Here is a 16,526-nt window from a genome sequence, read left to right on the forward strand (position 1 = left end):
TTTCCTGCAATTGAGGGAGTGTGGGTGGATTGTAGGTCAGGAAATGGGCGTACCCAAATGCCAAGGCTTGGCTGAGTAAACATGATAACCTTTTTAATGGTGGTTCAAATAAATGGGCTCAACATTATCGATATACCTCAATTGTTTGTTGAAAGTAAAATGAAATCATGTGGAAGCAAATCACTGCGATAATTGTCAGAATTTTACATTTTGTAAATATTGACATGTAAACACTATTTAATTCATGGCATTGAAATATTATAAGATGAAAACAAGGTAATCTGATAATATCTGTTTTGATTTCACCTCTTTGAAATTCAAATAAGGCATTTGCCCTGCTGCTGCAGTTCAAATTCTTATGGCTTGAATTTTCTTGTCCGTGTACTGACAACTTGAATATGCTGTTTAGAATATCTGCTGCTAGATTTTTTGTTATTTGACATCGTGTTTTTTTAAATGGTTTGCTTAAAATGCCAAGTTTGAATTTCAAAGAGGTGAATTCAAAACAAATAAATCAGGTGACCTTGTTTTCAAAGTATAATATTAAAATTTTAACAATTCAATCAGTGTGTACATTTCCAATGGCTTTTAAAATTCAAAACATTATGGCAGTTATTTGCTTCCATATAATCACTGCTATCAGGGCCATTGCCTGTGATGTTGCCATATTTTCCAAAATAGGTTTGCCATTGGGAGGGCAGCAGAATTGGGGCAGGGACTGGGTAGACGGCGGTAAATATTTGCGGTCACACCGGCGGTGTGCTATAGCGCACTTCAACGTTGAACTTGTCTGCTTTCGACGGCAACGGAGGATTCTTCAGCATGCTGTGCTTCATGATCACATCCTCGTTGGCATATATGGGCGTGTCCGTGTCGTCGGAGTGGTAGCCTGACTGGTATCCACTCGTCTGATTGGATGCTTCTGAGGCCACCGACTCCTTGCTTTTACAGCGCAGCAGTTGGCTGAGAAAAAAAACAAGGCGGACGAGAGGACAATTCATCAACTCATGAAAGACTGTAACAGTGTATTCATAAACTAGCTGCAGAATCAAACAAATGTGTATCCCTGGATGGATGGTAGATGCATGGCGGACAGATGGAACGATAGATGGATGAATGGAAGTGAAACATTAAAAGGGGTTGTAGGTAACAATTAAAGGAGACATATTATACCACCAGGTGTGAGTGTGATTAGCCTGGTGATGTCATATGGGGTAGATTTTCGAAACGGCTTGTAAGGCTAATCACACTCACACCTGGTGGTATAATATGTGTCCTTTAAGAGCTATTATTGAGGGTAATTTGGTAGAAATTAATTAGCCATCCATCATCAGGATTGAAATGCTCTGTTAGAATATCACTATAGTTCGCTGAGCTTGCCTCTGTATGAGCAATTGAGATAACAGATCTCTATTTCTGACTACTCAGGGCATCTCTACCATGATTAATACTTCTCAATGGTGGAGAGATGAATGGAGGGAGCTCTCACAACTCTCACAAATCTTACCTACAGCAGCTTTAAGCAAATGTGGTGGGTGTCGGTACTTACCTGAGATTGGGTGTTCTGGGCAGCTGGTGATCCAGACTCTTGATCTCATCTGGAGTGAAGCCCCTGACTGGACACCCCAACTGGAGGAAGAGCCAAACACACAGGGCCTAACATCTCAGGGCCAACTTTTGAATCTGCATGTGTGCATTTGTGTGTGTGTCGGTGTGTGTCGGTGTTTGTGTGTGTCGGTGTAGGGTGGGGGTAGGAGGATGGGGGATACACTCACCATGACATTGTTGTTTTCCACTGGGATATCCTCAAAGGTTTTTACACTGAGAGGGCGGCTGCACCTGTCATTCTGTTGGCTCCTACATGAAGGTAGATCCAGTTTCCACATCGAACAACCAAGTGATGACACACACACACACATGCACCCACACATACAGGGATATCGATTATGCAATTTGTCATTTTGACATTGAAACATCGCAACATCTTATTCTGGATTTATCCAAAATAAAATTACATTAAAAAGTAGACATTTCATTGACAAAGGAAAACAAAGAGATGGTTTATGTTCTTTTATCTTCAGTGTGAGGGTGGTTCTTACCAGATCTGGGGTGCATTGTCATAATTGGGCTGGGGCTCCAAACGCTCCCCACTCAGAGGGAAGGCTTGGGGGCCCCTGGGGCTGGAAGTCACCGGACATCCCTGCACCTCATCTGCCGTCAAGGGAATGTAGTCTTTCCCATCCTGCACACCCACAAGCACCCACACACACACACACACACACACACACACACACACACACACACACACACACACACACACACGTGCATGGATGCGCATGCACACACACACACACGCACACACATGAACACACACACATTCATCAAGCACAAGCACACTTCCATGGATATATATTTCATGGATCCTATTGTTTTAACCAATTCTGTACGAGTGTGACACTAACCTGTTGAGCGCTGGTCTGTAGCAGGTTTCCCAGATGTTCCACCAGTTCAGAGAAAGTTGGTCTGTCTGTGGGACAATTGAGCCAACAGTCCAACATGGTCTGGTATCTTAGAGGATAACAATTGAAAAAATACATTTTAACATGTATCTAGCCCATATCTAATCACCATATGATTCATATGAAATCTGGGCTCACATCTCAGTTGTGGCATAGTCTGGAGCTCTCATCCGGGTCCCCTCCTTCAGCCTCCTGCAGAAGGACTCATCAATGCAAACGCCTGGATATGGAGATGCTCCTGTAGGCCAAGGCACAGGGTTAGTTTAGAAGAGAGCAGAGGAGAGGAGAGCAGAGGAATGGAAAGGAAAGTATAGTAGAGTAGGGCAGAGAAGAAGAGCAGAGCAGGGAGGAGTAGAGTAGATTAGAGTTGTGCAAAGTAGGGTACAGCAGAGTAGAGAGAGAACAGGGAAAAAAACAAATATGCATGTTAAATAACGCTGTGGAAACAAATTTCAATAAAGCATAGTCATAAATGCTTCTATGCGAATATAAGGTCCTTTTATGACAATTTTAACTATGTTTAAACAAGGTTAGCATGTTAGTGGCAGCCTTTTACCACAGGCTCACCCAGTGAAAATATCTCCCAGAGTAGGACCCCGAAGGACCAGACGTCGCTCTGCGTGGTATACACCCGGTCAAAGATGGTCTCCGGAGCCATCCACTTCAGGGGCAGGCGGGCCTGGGGAGACCAGCCACGGTTTACATTCAAGCTCAAATACAACACAGTCATCCTCACCATCATCATCATCTTAAAGATGGTTGGAGAGTTGGATAGAGCTTTACTGATAGTCTACGGTCTGTCTGCTGCTAATTTCTCACTCACATCTCCCTTGCGGACATAGTCGGGGTCTTTGTAGACATCTCTGGCCAGACCGAAGTCACAGATCTTCACCACGTTGTGCTCGGAGAGCAAGATGTTCCTAGCCGCTAGGTCTCTGTGGATACACTATGGAGCACACAAACGCACACACACCCACACACACACACCCACACACACACACCCACACACACCCACAAAACACACAACACACATACACACACAAACACTTTAAAAATGTCATGTAGTAGATCATTGACATTTGTCATTCACTATAGACAAAACGGATGTTCCAAGTATGGGTTTCAGTTGCTTCAGCATTTTTTTAAGTACTTCTACCAGGATTGTTGTGTAGAGCTGACCTTCCGAGAAGACAGGAACTCCATGCCCTTGGACACCTGGAAGCTGTAGCTGATCAGGTCCTCCATGGTCAAGTGATCATAGTCCGAGCTCTCTGTGATAACAACAACATTCTCATTCAACACATGCACTAATGTACACAATAGCATTGAGTATTCTATGTGCAAACCATTCCTCAACCAAAATTCCTTCTCATTCCTAAATCCCCAATATATCACAATATATTGGTGTCATTTGTTCTTTGACGTCAATGGCTATTCACCATTATTTGAATTTGCTGAAAAATATTCACTGATCTGCCTGTGTCTGTATGTTGTGCCTCAACCTCTTCAGATTCAATATTTTCTTTTGTTTTTTTATTTCTTTTTGCCGCTTTCTACTTCAATTACTACAGCACTTTTTCTGTTTTTAAATGTGGTCTATAAACACATTTGATTTGACTTAGAGTCCATATTTCTTATTCTACATTCAATCCATATCACCATTAACCACTTCATCCCTTTTCATCTAGAATAATTTGTTGAAGGGTTTGGTTTTCCTTCAAAGGTCCCATGGCATGAAAATCTCACTTTATGAGGTTTTCTAACATAAATAGGATATCCCCTAGCCTTCCTATGGTCCCCCAGTGGCTAAAACTTGCATTCGGTGTAAAACGAGCACTAGGTGTTCTGCTCGCCTTTGAAAAAACGGAGGCTCAAGTGCTCTGATTTGGAATGTGGTCCCATATGTCGTCATAAAGGATCTAAGCTCATCCCCTTTCTCTGCCTTGCCCACCCACAGAATTTGGCCCGCCAATGAGACACGACCGTGCGAGCACCACGTGTGTGTGTGTGTGTGTGTGTGTGTGTGTGTGTGTGTGTGTGTGTGTGTGTGTGAGAGATTACACACACTGTAACGCAAGTATTTGCTGTTGGTGTTACGGCGCATAACACGTCGGTTCTTTGACGTCTCTTGTATTTCCACAACGAGACTGTAGTTGGGGTTATCTCAGCCATGGTTGAGAAGGAATTGGGGGAAAGGAACTTTGGCTTTGACTCCCTGAAGTATGAACTGCAACATGCAGCCGGTTGCTGCGAGGCACCACCACCCGGCAGCCGGCAGCCGGCAGCAGGCAGCGCGCGGTTCAGTCTACTTCAGATTGATGTGGAAGTGGAAGAACCATAGACGTCGGAGAACCTGACAAAGTCGTTTGTGATTCATAATATCGTCTGGAGGCGCACACAGCTTTTGGCAATGATAATATGTATTATATGATATAGATATCTATGCATTATATGATATTATTTGGATATAGAGCTCCAGGATTGTAACGCAAGTGTTGTACACTTCCTTGTTATTTGGATAACCGTTCTGCTGTTGGTGTTATGGCGCATAACATGTCGGACTCTCGTCTCTAGTATTTCCACAACGAGACTCGTAGTGGGGGTTATCTCAGGCATGGTTGAGAATGAATTGGGGGGAAAACGAACTTTGGCTTTGACTCCCTGAAGTACATGAACCGGGACATGGAGGAGAAAGGGATTGTTGGCCGCGAATGACTCCCGCTTGAGCCCCACTTCCTGCTGCCGAGGGACCACCGCCGAGGTGCAGGAGGCGGTGGTGCCTAAGCGCTGACCGCTGCCGAGGCGGTGGTCACTCAGCAGCGAGCCTCCAGCGGGAAACAACCACGGTCAATAATCCAGTCCCTCCAGAAAAACGCGATTATGCGATCGCATAATTCAACGCATAATCAGCCAAAGTCTGCATATTCATGCAGGGGTCGCATTTTTTCAAATATGCCGCACTTTCGCCGCATAAATTGCAGATTTCCGCGCAAAATATGCGGGGCTTGAATGATTTCATAATCCCTGCATTTCCGTTGCAAAGAAGTTACATATATCTTAGCAGAAAGTTGAAAAATGTTGCGTTTACTTCACACAAGAGCAGCCATTTCCCCCATGGGAACGTTATGAAGTGACGTAATTACGCGATGTGAACGTCATCGAAAAGCTGCATTTTCCGCAAATTCCCGCATTTTTTCGCAAGTTCCCGCAATTTTTGCAAGTTCCCGCAATATCATTGCATAAAATTGCATAAATATGCCGCATATTTCATCACATTTTTTAAGAAAACATGCCGCATATTTCATCGCATTTTTTAAGAAAACATGCCGCATAATCAAGGATTTTTGGCCGCAACAATCACAAAAAAACGCCGCGTTTTTCAGGTGGGACTGATAATCGCGGGCAACAATCCCTTTCTCCTCCATGTCGTGGTTCAGTCTACTTCAGATTGATGTGGACGTGGAAGAACCAGAGACGTCGGAGAACTCGGCTCGGTTGTTTGAGATTCATAATATCGTCTGGAGGCTCACACAGCTTTTGGCCGTGATAATATATATTATATGATATAGATATGTATAATATGATATTATTTAGATATAGAGCTTCAGGACTCCTGTGTGTTCTAGAACAGGGGTTTTCAAAGTATGAGAGAGTGAGCCCCCCCTCAGAGAACAAATTTCAGCTGAGCCCCGCCCCCAAAGATTTTTTTCTAAATCCCAGTGTTTTGAAAGATCTTTTAATTATTTAACACATTTTAAACGTCTGATCATATTTTAAACATCTCTGATCATATTTTACACATTTTAAACATCTCTGATCATATTTTTTTGAAACATTTTAAACATTTTTGAAACATTCTAAACATCTTTGTGCGTTTTAAACACATTTTAACATCTTTATCTAAGCATGTTTTTGCTTAACGTTTTTGAAATACATTTGAACATCTTAAATCTGTAAACTGCCAGTTTAGCCTCCTTTTTTAGCTCACCTCAACTTTAGTGGGAGCAATGAGTTTGCGGAGCTGTGTTCGAAATCGTTCCCTATCACGGATATAGTGCACTATATAGGGTGCTCACCATTTTGTAGTGGTGTTCGAATTCTCAGTGGTAAATTTCACACACTATAAAGTAGACTTAAAATACCCCAAATTTGAGTGAACATACGATGTTCCCTACGTGTTACTCCCGTATACCACAGTGCAATATAGTCGTGTTTTTCCGGAGGAGAAGAAGCTGAATAATAACGAAAACGTATACATTTAATGATGTCTCCGGCTTTTGGTTAGAAATGTCAACAATTTATTTGGGATTTAACATAGAAAATATAACATTCAAAATTAATTAAAAAACTTGATCAAGGAAATGCAACATTCAACATCAATACAACCTCCAGCTTTCCTCGTGGGTGCCCGGTTTGTTTACATGATGTGGGCGCATCTGTCTGCGTCACAAATACCCGGCGTAGTTTCCGAATTCTCGTTTGTTCATTCCCTATATAGTGCACTATATCATAAACACTATATATATGGAGCCAGTATCCTGCCATAATTCAAACCTGAAAAAAAAAGTTTCAAAGGCTTGTAAGTCTGGGTTTGAAAACTCAACACCTTGTAAAAAAGGTTTTGCAACACTGAAAAAAGAGATTATAGCCTGAAAAAAAATTAAAACATCTGCAAACATGATTTTGTGTTCTATTTTATCTTCATCATTTTCACCAACACATTTTCAAAGTTTCAAAAATGTCACCAGCGCATTTGCGGAGTTTCCAATCTGGCACTGTTCTAACAGTGTATTTCATTGTTTCCCGGTTTTGAAACCTTGTAAATGGGATTCTGCAAACAGGTGTTCATACATTGAGAAATAAGTTTTGAAAGGTTGAATATTTATTTTTAAAAACTTGTAAAGGTGTAAATTTACACCATTGCAATGTATTTAGCACTGACTTTTCAGAGATTTGACCACACAGGCGCAAGCTTTGAGTCACGTGATTATTGGCAGTGTTCTGTCGCGCATTCGTTTTGAAACTCCCTGACAGTCAAAGGTCTGAAATCGTTGATCTGCAAAAAGGAAAAAAAAAACGTTCCTGGGGGCGGGACCATTTGGCTCTAAAACTGGTGAGCACGAGAAAGTGGGTCTGCTTATAGGTCGGAATATGGTTGGAATGAAGCGGCCACCAATTCTTGACAGGCTGGGTACTTGATTCTTACACACAACAGGACTCATTACTTCACTAAACTGACACACACGCTATCGCTCGCTCGTCCACCCCACACACACACACGCACACACTGCCAGTGATATGCGCACGATAGTTCCCCGTGCTCATGAGATACTTTCTCGTGCTCACCAATTACTTTCTCGTGCTCACGAGAAACGTTAATTTTTTATTTATTTTCCCCGATGTCCCTTTACGGTTTCCGTACCCAGCCATGGTTACCGAAAATTGAAAACAAACTCAACCACGCAGGTCGCTTGTTATTCTTGTCATCAGCAGAGCACTGTCAATCACGCACAGCCCGGTCAACGGCACACGTGATTGGAATGTACGTCAGCAGAGAGCAACCAATAGGTTTAGAGCCAAATGGTCCCGCCCCCAGGAACGTTTTTTTTTTCCTTTTTGCAGATCAACGATTTCAGACCTTTGACTGTCAGGGAGTTTCAAAACGAATGCGCGACAGAACACTGCAAATCATCACGTGACTCAAAGCTTGCGCCTGTGTGGTCAAATCTCTGAAAAGTCAGTGCTAAATACATTGCAATGGTGTAAATTTACACCTTTACAAGTTTTTAAAAATAAATATTCAACCTTTCAAAACTTATTTCTCAATGTATGAACACCTGTTTGCAGAATCCTATTTAAAAGGTTTCAAAACCGGGAAACAATGAAATACACTGTTAGAACAGTGCCAGATTTGAAACTCTGCAAATGCGCTGGTGACATTTTTGAAAAAATAAAATAGAACACAAAATCATGTTTGCAGATGTTTTAATTTTTTTTTCAGGCAATAATCTCTTTTTTCAGTGTTGCAAAACCTTTTTTACAAGGTGTTGAGTTTTCAAACCCAGACTTACAAGCCTTTGAAACTTTTTTTTTCAGGTTTGAATTATAGCAGGATACTGGCTCCATTTACAGTGGGGCAAAAAAGTATTTAGTCAGCCACCAATTGTGCAAGTTCTCCCACTTAAAAAGATGAGAGAAAATTGCAAATTATGGTGGAAAATAAGTATTTGGTCAATAACAAAAGGTCATCTCAATTAGGGTTGGGCACCGAGAACCGGTTTCAAAAGGAACCGGTTCCTAACGTCCGGTTCTGGAACTGTTAAGACGATGTTTGTATTTCGATTCTTTTTATCGGTTCCTAAATGCGCGCGCATGTTTCCGGGGCGGGGTTTGTATTACTCCGCCGCGTGCTCCGCTAAACATCAGTTGTCTGAAGTTCGAACATGGACCGCAAACGCCGCTCAAAAGTCTGGCTTCATTTTAATTTAAAAAAGGACGGCTTCGCACAGTGCAACACCTGCAATAAACTTATTACTGCCAAAGGAGGGTGCACAACAAACATGATAAAACACCTTCGCCTGCTGCATGGTATAACAATTAACGAGTGTAGTGTGTTTGACGCGTTGCGTCGGTCTCGTGCTCCCGTCGCTTCCTCCACTTTGGACAGTCAACCATCAGCTAGTAACTCCTCATTGGAAACGGAATCAGGTTGGTACATACAAATTATGATTGTCTTATTCTTAACAGACTAGCTTAAGTTATAGACTACCAGTTGCTAAAACTGTGTCAAATCTGTTCATAGTTGTTGAACGCTCGCAGAGTGATGCTAACGTTAACGTTAGCCAGTCTGAGCCTGCTGCTGCTGCGGCTGCTGCTGCTACGTTAACCGGCCCGAGACCCCAGCCAGCAAAGATACAACAAACTCCTTTCAGCATGGCAGCAAGGGGAAAGCTGTCAGCGGAGCAAATTGCTGAGTGCCACAGAAAAGTAACGGCGTATGTGGTAAAAAGGCTGCATCCCTTTTGCGACGTCGAGTCGCCCACATTTAGGTAAATAAATAAGAATAACGTTAAACTAACTTAGCTTGTAGCTACTTTATCTACCCCTGACCTAAGTTACAGTAACAGTTGAGGTTTAACTTTATTGACAGATTTGTCTTTGGCACAGTGCTGGTTTGATTTATAAACATCACAACATATGGACATGTGCTGAAGTGTTTGTGTGTATTTATTGCAAATTGCTTTTATGCTCTGTTTAAAAGTTAAATGCTTTTAAGATATCTTATGTTTGTTTTTGTGTTTGCAGGGATATGATCCATTCAATAAACCCGAAGTACACCCCCCCTACAAGGGAGTGTTTAACTAATAGATTGATCCCGGCATGGTACCAGATAGAAAAATCTAATCTGATCTCAGAGCTGAGTGAGGTCAGTCACATAGCTCTCACTTGTGATGGCTGGACTAGCCTAACCCAAGACCACTACCTAACTGTCACAGTGCACTATTTAGTGGAAAGCAACATGAGGCAGAAAGTTCTCGCAACAAAAGCTGTGTACAGAGCCCAGACAGGAATTGTCGTGGCAGAGGAAATCGGCGACATCCCGAAAGAATTTGGCGTGTTTGATAAAGTAGTAGCCGTTACTGTGGATAATGCGGCCAATATGGACGTAGCCATCAAACGGCTGCAGTTTGTGATGCTCGGCTGCTTCGCTCATTCACTAAACCTAGCAGCACAAAGTCTGTACTCCAGCAGCTCAGTGGCTCAGTGGACTGCAAAGATTCGTGCCATCATCGTCTGGATGAAGAGGTCGTCCATGGCAAAGGTGGTTCTACGGGAAAAGCAGGATGTCCTAAGTAAGAATCAATGTCTTGAGTTTAATTGGATACCACAAGGATCAAATTAAAGTACTTTTAGTAGTGCACTGCACACAATGTACATTTAGCTGGTATTAACATTGGTAAAACAATGCAACATTACATAAATCTGTCTGATTACACAATATCAAAGTTGCATGTCATATTTGTGATTTTCTTGTTCATGTCAGACCTCCCTCAACATTCACTGATTCTCGATGTGAGAACAAGGTGGAATTCTCTCTACCTAATGATGGAGAGATTCCTTGAACAATACCCTGCAATACAAGCAGCCAGCTTGGACCAATGCCTGAGAAAGAATATGGAGAGGGACAGGTAGAGATAGGAAGATGTTATATAGGATATAAGAATGAAATTAGGCGTAAGAACGTGCATAAGGTACTAAGGAAGAAGTTAGCACACTGGTTTGCTGTATTATGCAGTGGAATTAATTTAAACTCACTTGTCAAATAGCACTGCTTTTGTTTAAAGAGACAAAAAAAAAAATCTATATTTTGAACTGTACACAGGCTTGATCGGCTGACAGATGGTGATTTCACCAAGGCAGAAGACTTCATCAAGCTGATGCAGGTTCTGTACACCTGCACGCTCTGTGTTTCCACTGAAAAAAACCCAACAGCCGGACAGATCCTGCCGATCATCCAAAAGCTGGAGAAACACTTCGCTGCTGTAAATGGAGACACAGCATTTGTAGCTGACTTGAAGAAAAGGGTCTGGGGAAACATGTCTACCCGGTACAAGGTAATGACTGAGGATATCAAACGAATGAAGATTAAAATGCATTAAATACTTCTGTTCCTGTGGCTTGATGCAATAGTAGTTTTGTTTTTATTGTTTTGAAGAATGACGACATCAGGTTCTTCTTGGAAGAAGCCACTGCCTTAGATCCCCGCTTCAAGAATAAGATGGACAACAACACCGCAGTCTGGGAACGGATCAAGGGGAAGTTGCTGGCAAACTCTGAAGAGGTGAAATGTCATTCATACACAAACATATATACTGTCTCCCTCACTCCTTAACATTTTATATTTAATTTGCATTTTACATCCATGCAGTAATCATTAACACTGTACTGTTTATAATGTTTTAATCACCTTACCACAACATATCTACTGTTAATCAGTTAAGTGCATGCCTTTATTAGCACATATTCTATTATAGACTGTGACAACTCTCTGTACTGGTGGCTGAGACAGTTCACTGCTGTTTCATTTTATTCTTATATTCTATCCATCTTTCTATCCATCTTTTCTATCCACCTGTCCCTCTCCATATTATGTTCTCTGTAGTCGGTGGCAGTCAATCATGACCATTCAGAAGAGGTTGGTGTGATGCAGGGCGAGGGAAACCAGGAAGGTGTGAAGACTGAGAGCGAGGAGGAAGAGGAGAATGTAAGTAGATTACTGAAATTATATTTGGTATGTTCTTCTCAGTCATGAAATATGTTTTTAATGTTTTTTTTAACTGTTCTGTCCTGTGTTTGTTTAGCAGCCTCCTCCTTCCAAACAATCGAAAAAGTCTCCACTGGAGGAGCTTTTTGCTGAGGAGGATGCCATGAAGAGGACCTCACAAGAGGGGTTGATGTCCATGGAAAGTCGTGCTGAAAGGGAGATCCAGACGTACCTGGAAACGCCACCAATCATCACATCGTCTGACCCTGCAGCCTGGTTCTGGACCCAGACACAAACTTATCCTTTACTGTCATGTCTGGCCTTCTCATATTTATGTGTCCAGGCCTCCTCAACACCTAGTGAACGGGTGTTTTCTACTGCAGGAAACACAATCTGTGCGGAACGGTCGCGCTTACTGCCTGAGAAGGCAGACATGATAATCTTCCTAAACAAGAACTGTTGTTAATGATTTGTCACAACTGCGCCAGGGTTTGAGTTTGTTTTATTTTGTTACATATACATCCACCTGGGCTGCAGCTCTTTGCTTTTTAGACTGCTGCCAACTTGTGTCACTTCAGCAGAATTCAGTTATAGTTACAGTTAGGGACCCTCGGCAATGTGAATAAATATAATGGCCTGTGTAAAGGCTTTTTCAAATGAAAAAATTCTTGTCTTTTTTTTCTCCTGCACCTCAAAGAATCGGAATCGAGAATCGTTTAGAACAGGAATCGATATTGAGAATCGGAATCGGAATCAGAATCGTTAAAATCCAAACGATGCCCAACCCTAATCTCAATACTTTGTTACATGCCCTTTGTTGGCAATGACAGAGGTCAAACGTTTTCTGTAAGTCTTTACAAGGTTTTCACACACTGCTGCTGGTATTTTGGCCCATTCCTCCATGCAGATCTCCTCTAGAGCAGTGATGTTTTGGGGTCTTCGCTGGGCAACACAGACTTTCAACTCCCTCCAAAGATTTTCTATGGGGTTGAGATCTGGAGACTGGCTAGGCCACTCCAGGACCTTGAAATGCTTCTTACGAAGCCACTCCTTCGTTGCCCGGGCGGTGTGTTTGGGGTCATTGTCATGCTGAAAGACCCAGCCACGTTTCATCTTCAGTGCCCTTGCTGATGGAAGGAGGTTTTCACTCAAAATCTCACGATACATGGCCCCATTCATTCTTTCCGTCACATGGATCAGACGTCCTGGTCCCTTGGCAGAAAAACAGCCCCAAAGCATGGTGTTTCCACCCCCATGCTTCACTGTAGGTATGGTGTTCTTTGGATGCAACTCAGCATTCTTTCTCCTCCAAACACGACGAGTTGAGTTTTTACCAAAAAGTTCTATTTTGGTTTCATCTGACCATATGACATTCTCCCAATCCTGTTCTGGATCATCCAAATGCTCTCTAGCAAACTTCAAACGGGCCCGGACATGCACTGGCTTTAGCAGGGGGACACGTCTGGCACTGCAGGATTTGAGTCCCTGGTGGCGTGGTGTGTTAGTGATGGTAGCCTTTGTTACTTTGGTCCCAGCTCTCTGGAGGTCATTCACTAGGTCCCCCCGTGTGGTTCTGGGATTTTTGTTCACCGTTCTTGTGATCATTCTGACCCCACAGGGTGAGATCTTGCGTGGAGCCCCAGATCGAGGGAGATTATCAGTGGTCTTGTATATATTCCATTTCCTAATAATGGCTCCCACAGTTGATTTCTTCACACCAAACTGCTTACCTATTGCAGATTCAGACTTCCCAGCCTGGTGCAGGTCTACAATTGTGTTTCTGGTGTCCTTTGACAGCTCTTTGGTCTTGGCCATAGTAGAGTTTGGAGTGTGACTGTTTGAGGTTGTGGACAGGTGTCTTTTATACTGATAAGGAGTTCAAACAGGTGCCATTAATACAGGTAACGAGTGGAGGACAGAGGAGCCTCTTAAAGAAGAAGTTACAGGTCTGTGACAGCCAGAAATCTTGCTGGTTTGTAGGTGACCAAATACTTATTTTCCACCATAATTTGCAAATAAATTCTTAAAAAATCAGACAATGTGATTTTCTGGATTTTTTTTTTTCATTTTGTCTCTCATAGCTGAGGTTTACCTATGATGAAAATTACAGTCCTCTCTCGTCTTTTAAAGTGGGAGAACTTGCACAATTGGTAGCTGACTAAATACTTTTTTGCCCCACTGTATATAGGGAATAGTGAGTGAGTGAATAGGGAACGATTTCGAACACAGCGCATCTTCGCTGTGAAGACGCACTGTGTCTGTTTTTTCTGTTACTTTTTCTGGTTTCTTTTTTTCTCACGTCGCGCCCCCCAGAAGAACTCTGGCGCCCCCCAGGGGAGGCGCTCCTCACAGTTTGAAAAACAATGTTCTAGAATATTTACAGAACACGGCTAAAGATACACACCCACTGTAAACAGAGCGCATGGTACGGTGGTTGCAAGCTGCTCAGGGCCACACCCCCACCGTCCTCCTTGACCCACCTCTCTCCTCCTTATTTGCATTAAAATTACAGACACCGAAACGGCGTATTTGGGGAATTTTCAATGTGCGACTGGCTCGTAGTGGCTGTAATTCTGCACCACGGCTGAATTTCGGGAACGTCTTCAAATACTGTGTTTGGGGCCTACTAATATCTATATTAAAGCATCCATAAAGTAGCATGCCATGGGACCTTTAAATAACATCTGGGCCGCCACTCTGTGCTTTAACCCACAGGAACGTTTTTAAACGAGCGACTGACCTCCTCTCAGTTCCGTTTCGATGGGTGAGGCGTCGTATCGGGTGCAGATAGCCGTGCCGGCACAGATGTCCAACTGGGCGGTAGTCCCCAAACCCAGGTCCACTTCATCCACGTCTTCCCCTGGACGTGCCAACCTCGCATTTTCCACCCTCTGTCTCTGTTAACATTATGACAGAGCAATCATCTCATTTCAGGTCAACGTAAATTTGTCATAACAGTGAGTGAGTCAGACAAAGCTTCACAGCTTCACTAAATTCAACGGGCGTGTGACTGTAAACACCCCAGAAACCCTTTGACAGGATAGTTAGAAAATCTAAAAAACATGAAGGCAATTCTTGATAAACGATATATATATATATATATATATATATATATATATATATATATATATATATATGGCGGCTGGTGATTTTTAAAGTGAGGGAGGAAGGACTGCGCGCTTGGTTGCCATTGGCCTGCTTGCACTGTTGGTGTCTGGTGGCATAAGAATGTGAGACTCAAGTTCTTTCAGGGTGTTTTGGTGAACTACAAAATAGTAGGGAGGGATAGTTATGTGAATAAAATTGATACAAAGCCACCAGTGGCATCACTGTAATTGGAAGGCTGGTGGGCAGCATGTCTTTGAAATGGACTGTAAGGGCAGAAGGAAAGGATGCAAAGCCCTTTAGTCAAATCAGGCCTATTCTTGATTTGTAAAAGTAAATACAAAAATCTGGGCCTATCATTGGGCCTATTTTTGACCTCAATGACGATGAATGAAGTTATTGGTTGATATTTAGCTATGTTTATTTTCAGTTACAATTGTTTTAAGAAAAGACTCAAGATCAAAAGTGATGCCATTTAAAATGCATCATGCTCTGAATCATTCACCCTTTCCACACCCTTTCCACAATACCAAACAGAACGGTCAGAGTAACAAACTAGTAAAAGAACAAGACCATTATTTCAAACAACCTGATCTATAAGCATGGTGCCTAGCAAGGAAAGTCGGATAGCAGCACCAACGTGATCTTGACACTTGTCGTGGCGTTTGGTTGCCCTATCAAGATTTTTCACATCAGTGAAACCATGAACAAGCCCATGTTGGAGATTTGCCATTATTCAAGAGCAAAAAGGGCCAGCAATACAGTCGATTGCTAGTAATGATTCCAGCAAACCATGTAGCACTCACAACACTGACGTTGCCATTACTTTTTGGTGATCTCTCTCCTCAGTGGAGAAGCCCCCACTGATAGAGATATAGATATATATATATATATATATATATATATATATATATATATATATATATATATATATATATATATATATATATATAGTTTATAAAGAATTGTTTTTTTCTGTGAAATTCTGTGAAACATCACCAAATTGTTCTGCTGTGTTGTAACTGGAGCGTAATTCTTGAGTGTGTGTTTAGTCATAGTGTTGCATGCATGGTGACATCAGCTGGGTTACCTTGAAGGGACTGTACTCTCCACGCTTGCTCTTTAAGTAGCTGGACAGGTTGCCGTTTTTACAATACTCTACAATCACCATCAATGGTCCTGAGAAGAGAAGGGGAGAGAAAAGAGAATATTCAGAAAAAGTTAATGTGACATTTTGTGGGGAGACCAACCATAAAGAGCTAGACATATATATTATTTCTCATGTGTTTAAAATATATGTCTAATTTGACGACAAGCAGATAATAACCAATCATAATAACCATGATAATCAAGTAGCAGTTCTAATAAAGGGGCCGTATGATGTCCTTCCTCATTGGTGCACACCAGAAGAATGTCACAATGAAGATACTTGGAGGAGGCAATGTTTTCTAGTAGTACGGTTGCTATGAGGACTCACCCCCCGGCTTGGTGCAGGCTCCCAGAAGGTTGACCACATTTAGATGGTGACCGATGTGGATGAGGATCTTCAGCTCGGACATCAACGCCCGGTACTCACTCGATGTGGCGCCCTCTGTAGCACACCCAGTAGTATTTTCCATTATCGCCTCTACATTTTT

At 42.3% G+C, this 16,526-nt stretch overlaps 1 protein-coding gene across 2 annotated transcripts in view; it reads right to left on the reverse strand.

The window, feature by feature from the left end:
- The window catches only part of kdr (kinase insert domain receptor (a type III receptor tyrosine kinase)), a 45,751-nt gene continuing 29,225 nt past the window's right edge, over positions 1-16,526 (reverse strand). Inside the window, exons 19-30 of one of the 2 annotated variants that reach the window (XM_079740132.1) lie at positions 16,367-16,480; positions 15,980-16,068; positions 14,525-14,681; positions 3,699-3,790; positions 3,343-3,465; positions 3,087-3,198; positions 2,658-2,757; positions 2,463-2,568; positions 2,100-2,242; positions 1,776-1,857; positions 1,550-1,629; positions 1-963 (exon numbers count right to left, since the gene is read on the reverse strand). In XM_079740132.1, coding sequence (XP_079596258.1) covers positions 747-963; positions 1,550-1,629; positions 1,776-1,857; positions 2,100-2,242; positions 2,463-2,568; positions 2,658-2,757; positions 3,087-3,198; positions 3,343-3,465; positions 3,699-3,790; positions 14,525-14,681; positions 15,980-16,068; positions 16,367-16,480 — 1,415 coding nt within the window. In that variant the 3' untranslated portion in view covers positions 1-746. Of the gene's footprint in view, positions 964-1,549; positions 1,630-1,775; positions 1,858-2,099; positions 2,243-2,462; positions 2,569-2,657; positions 2,758-3,086; positions 3,199-3,342; positions 3,466-3,698; positions 3,791-14,524; positions 14,682-15,979; positions 16,069-16,366; positions 16,481-16,526 lie in introns of those variants that run through there. The other variant, XM_079740133.1, reaches the window with a different exon arrangement.

Source organism: Pollachius pollachius (assembly GCF_949987615.1).
Source record: "Pollachius pollachius genome assembly, chromosome: 7".
Taxonomy (NCBI): Eukaryota; Metazoa; Chordata; class Actinopteri; order Gadiformes; family Gadidae; genus Pollachius; species Pollachius pollachius.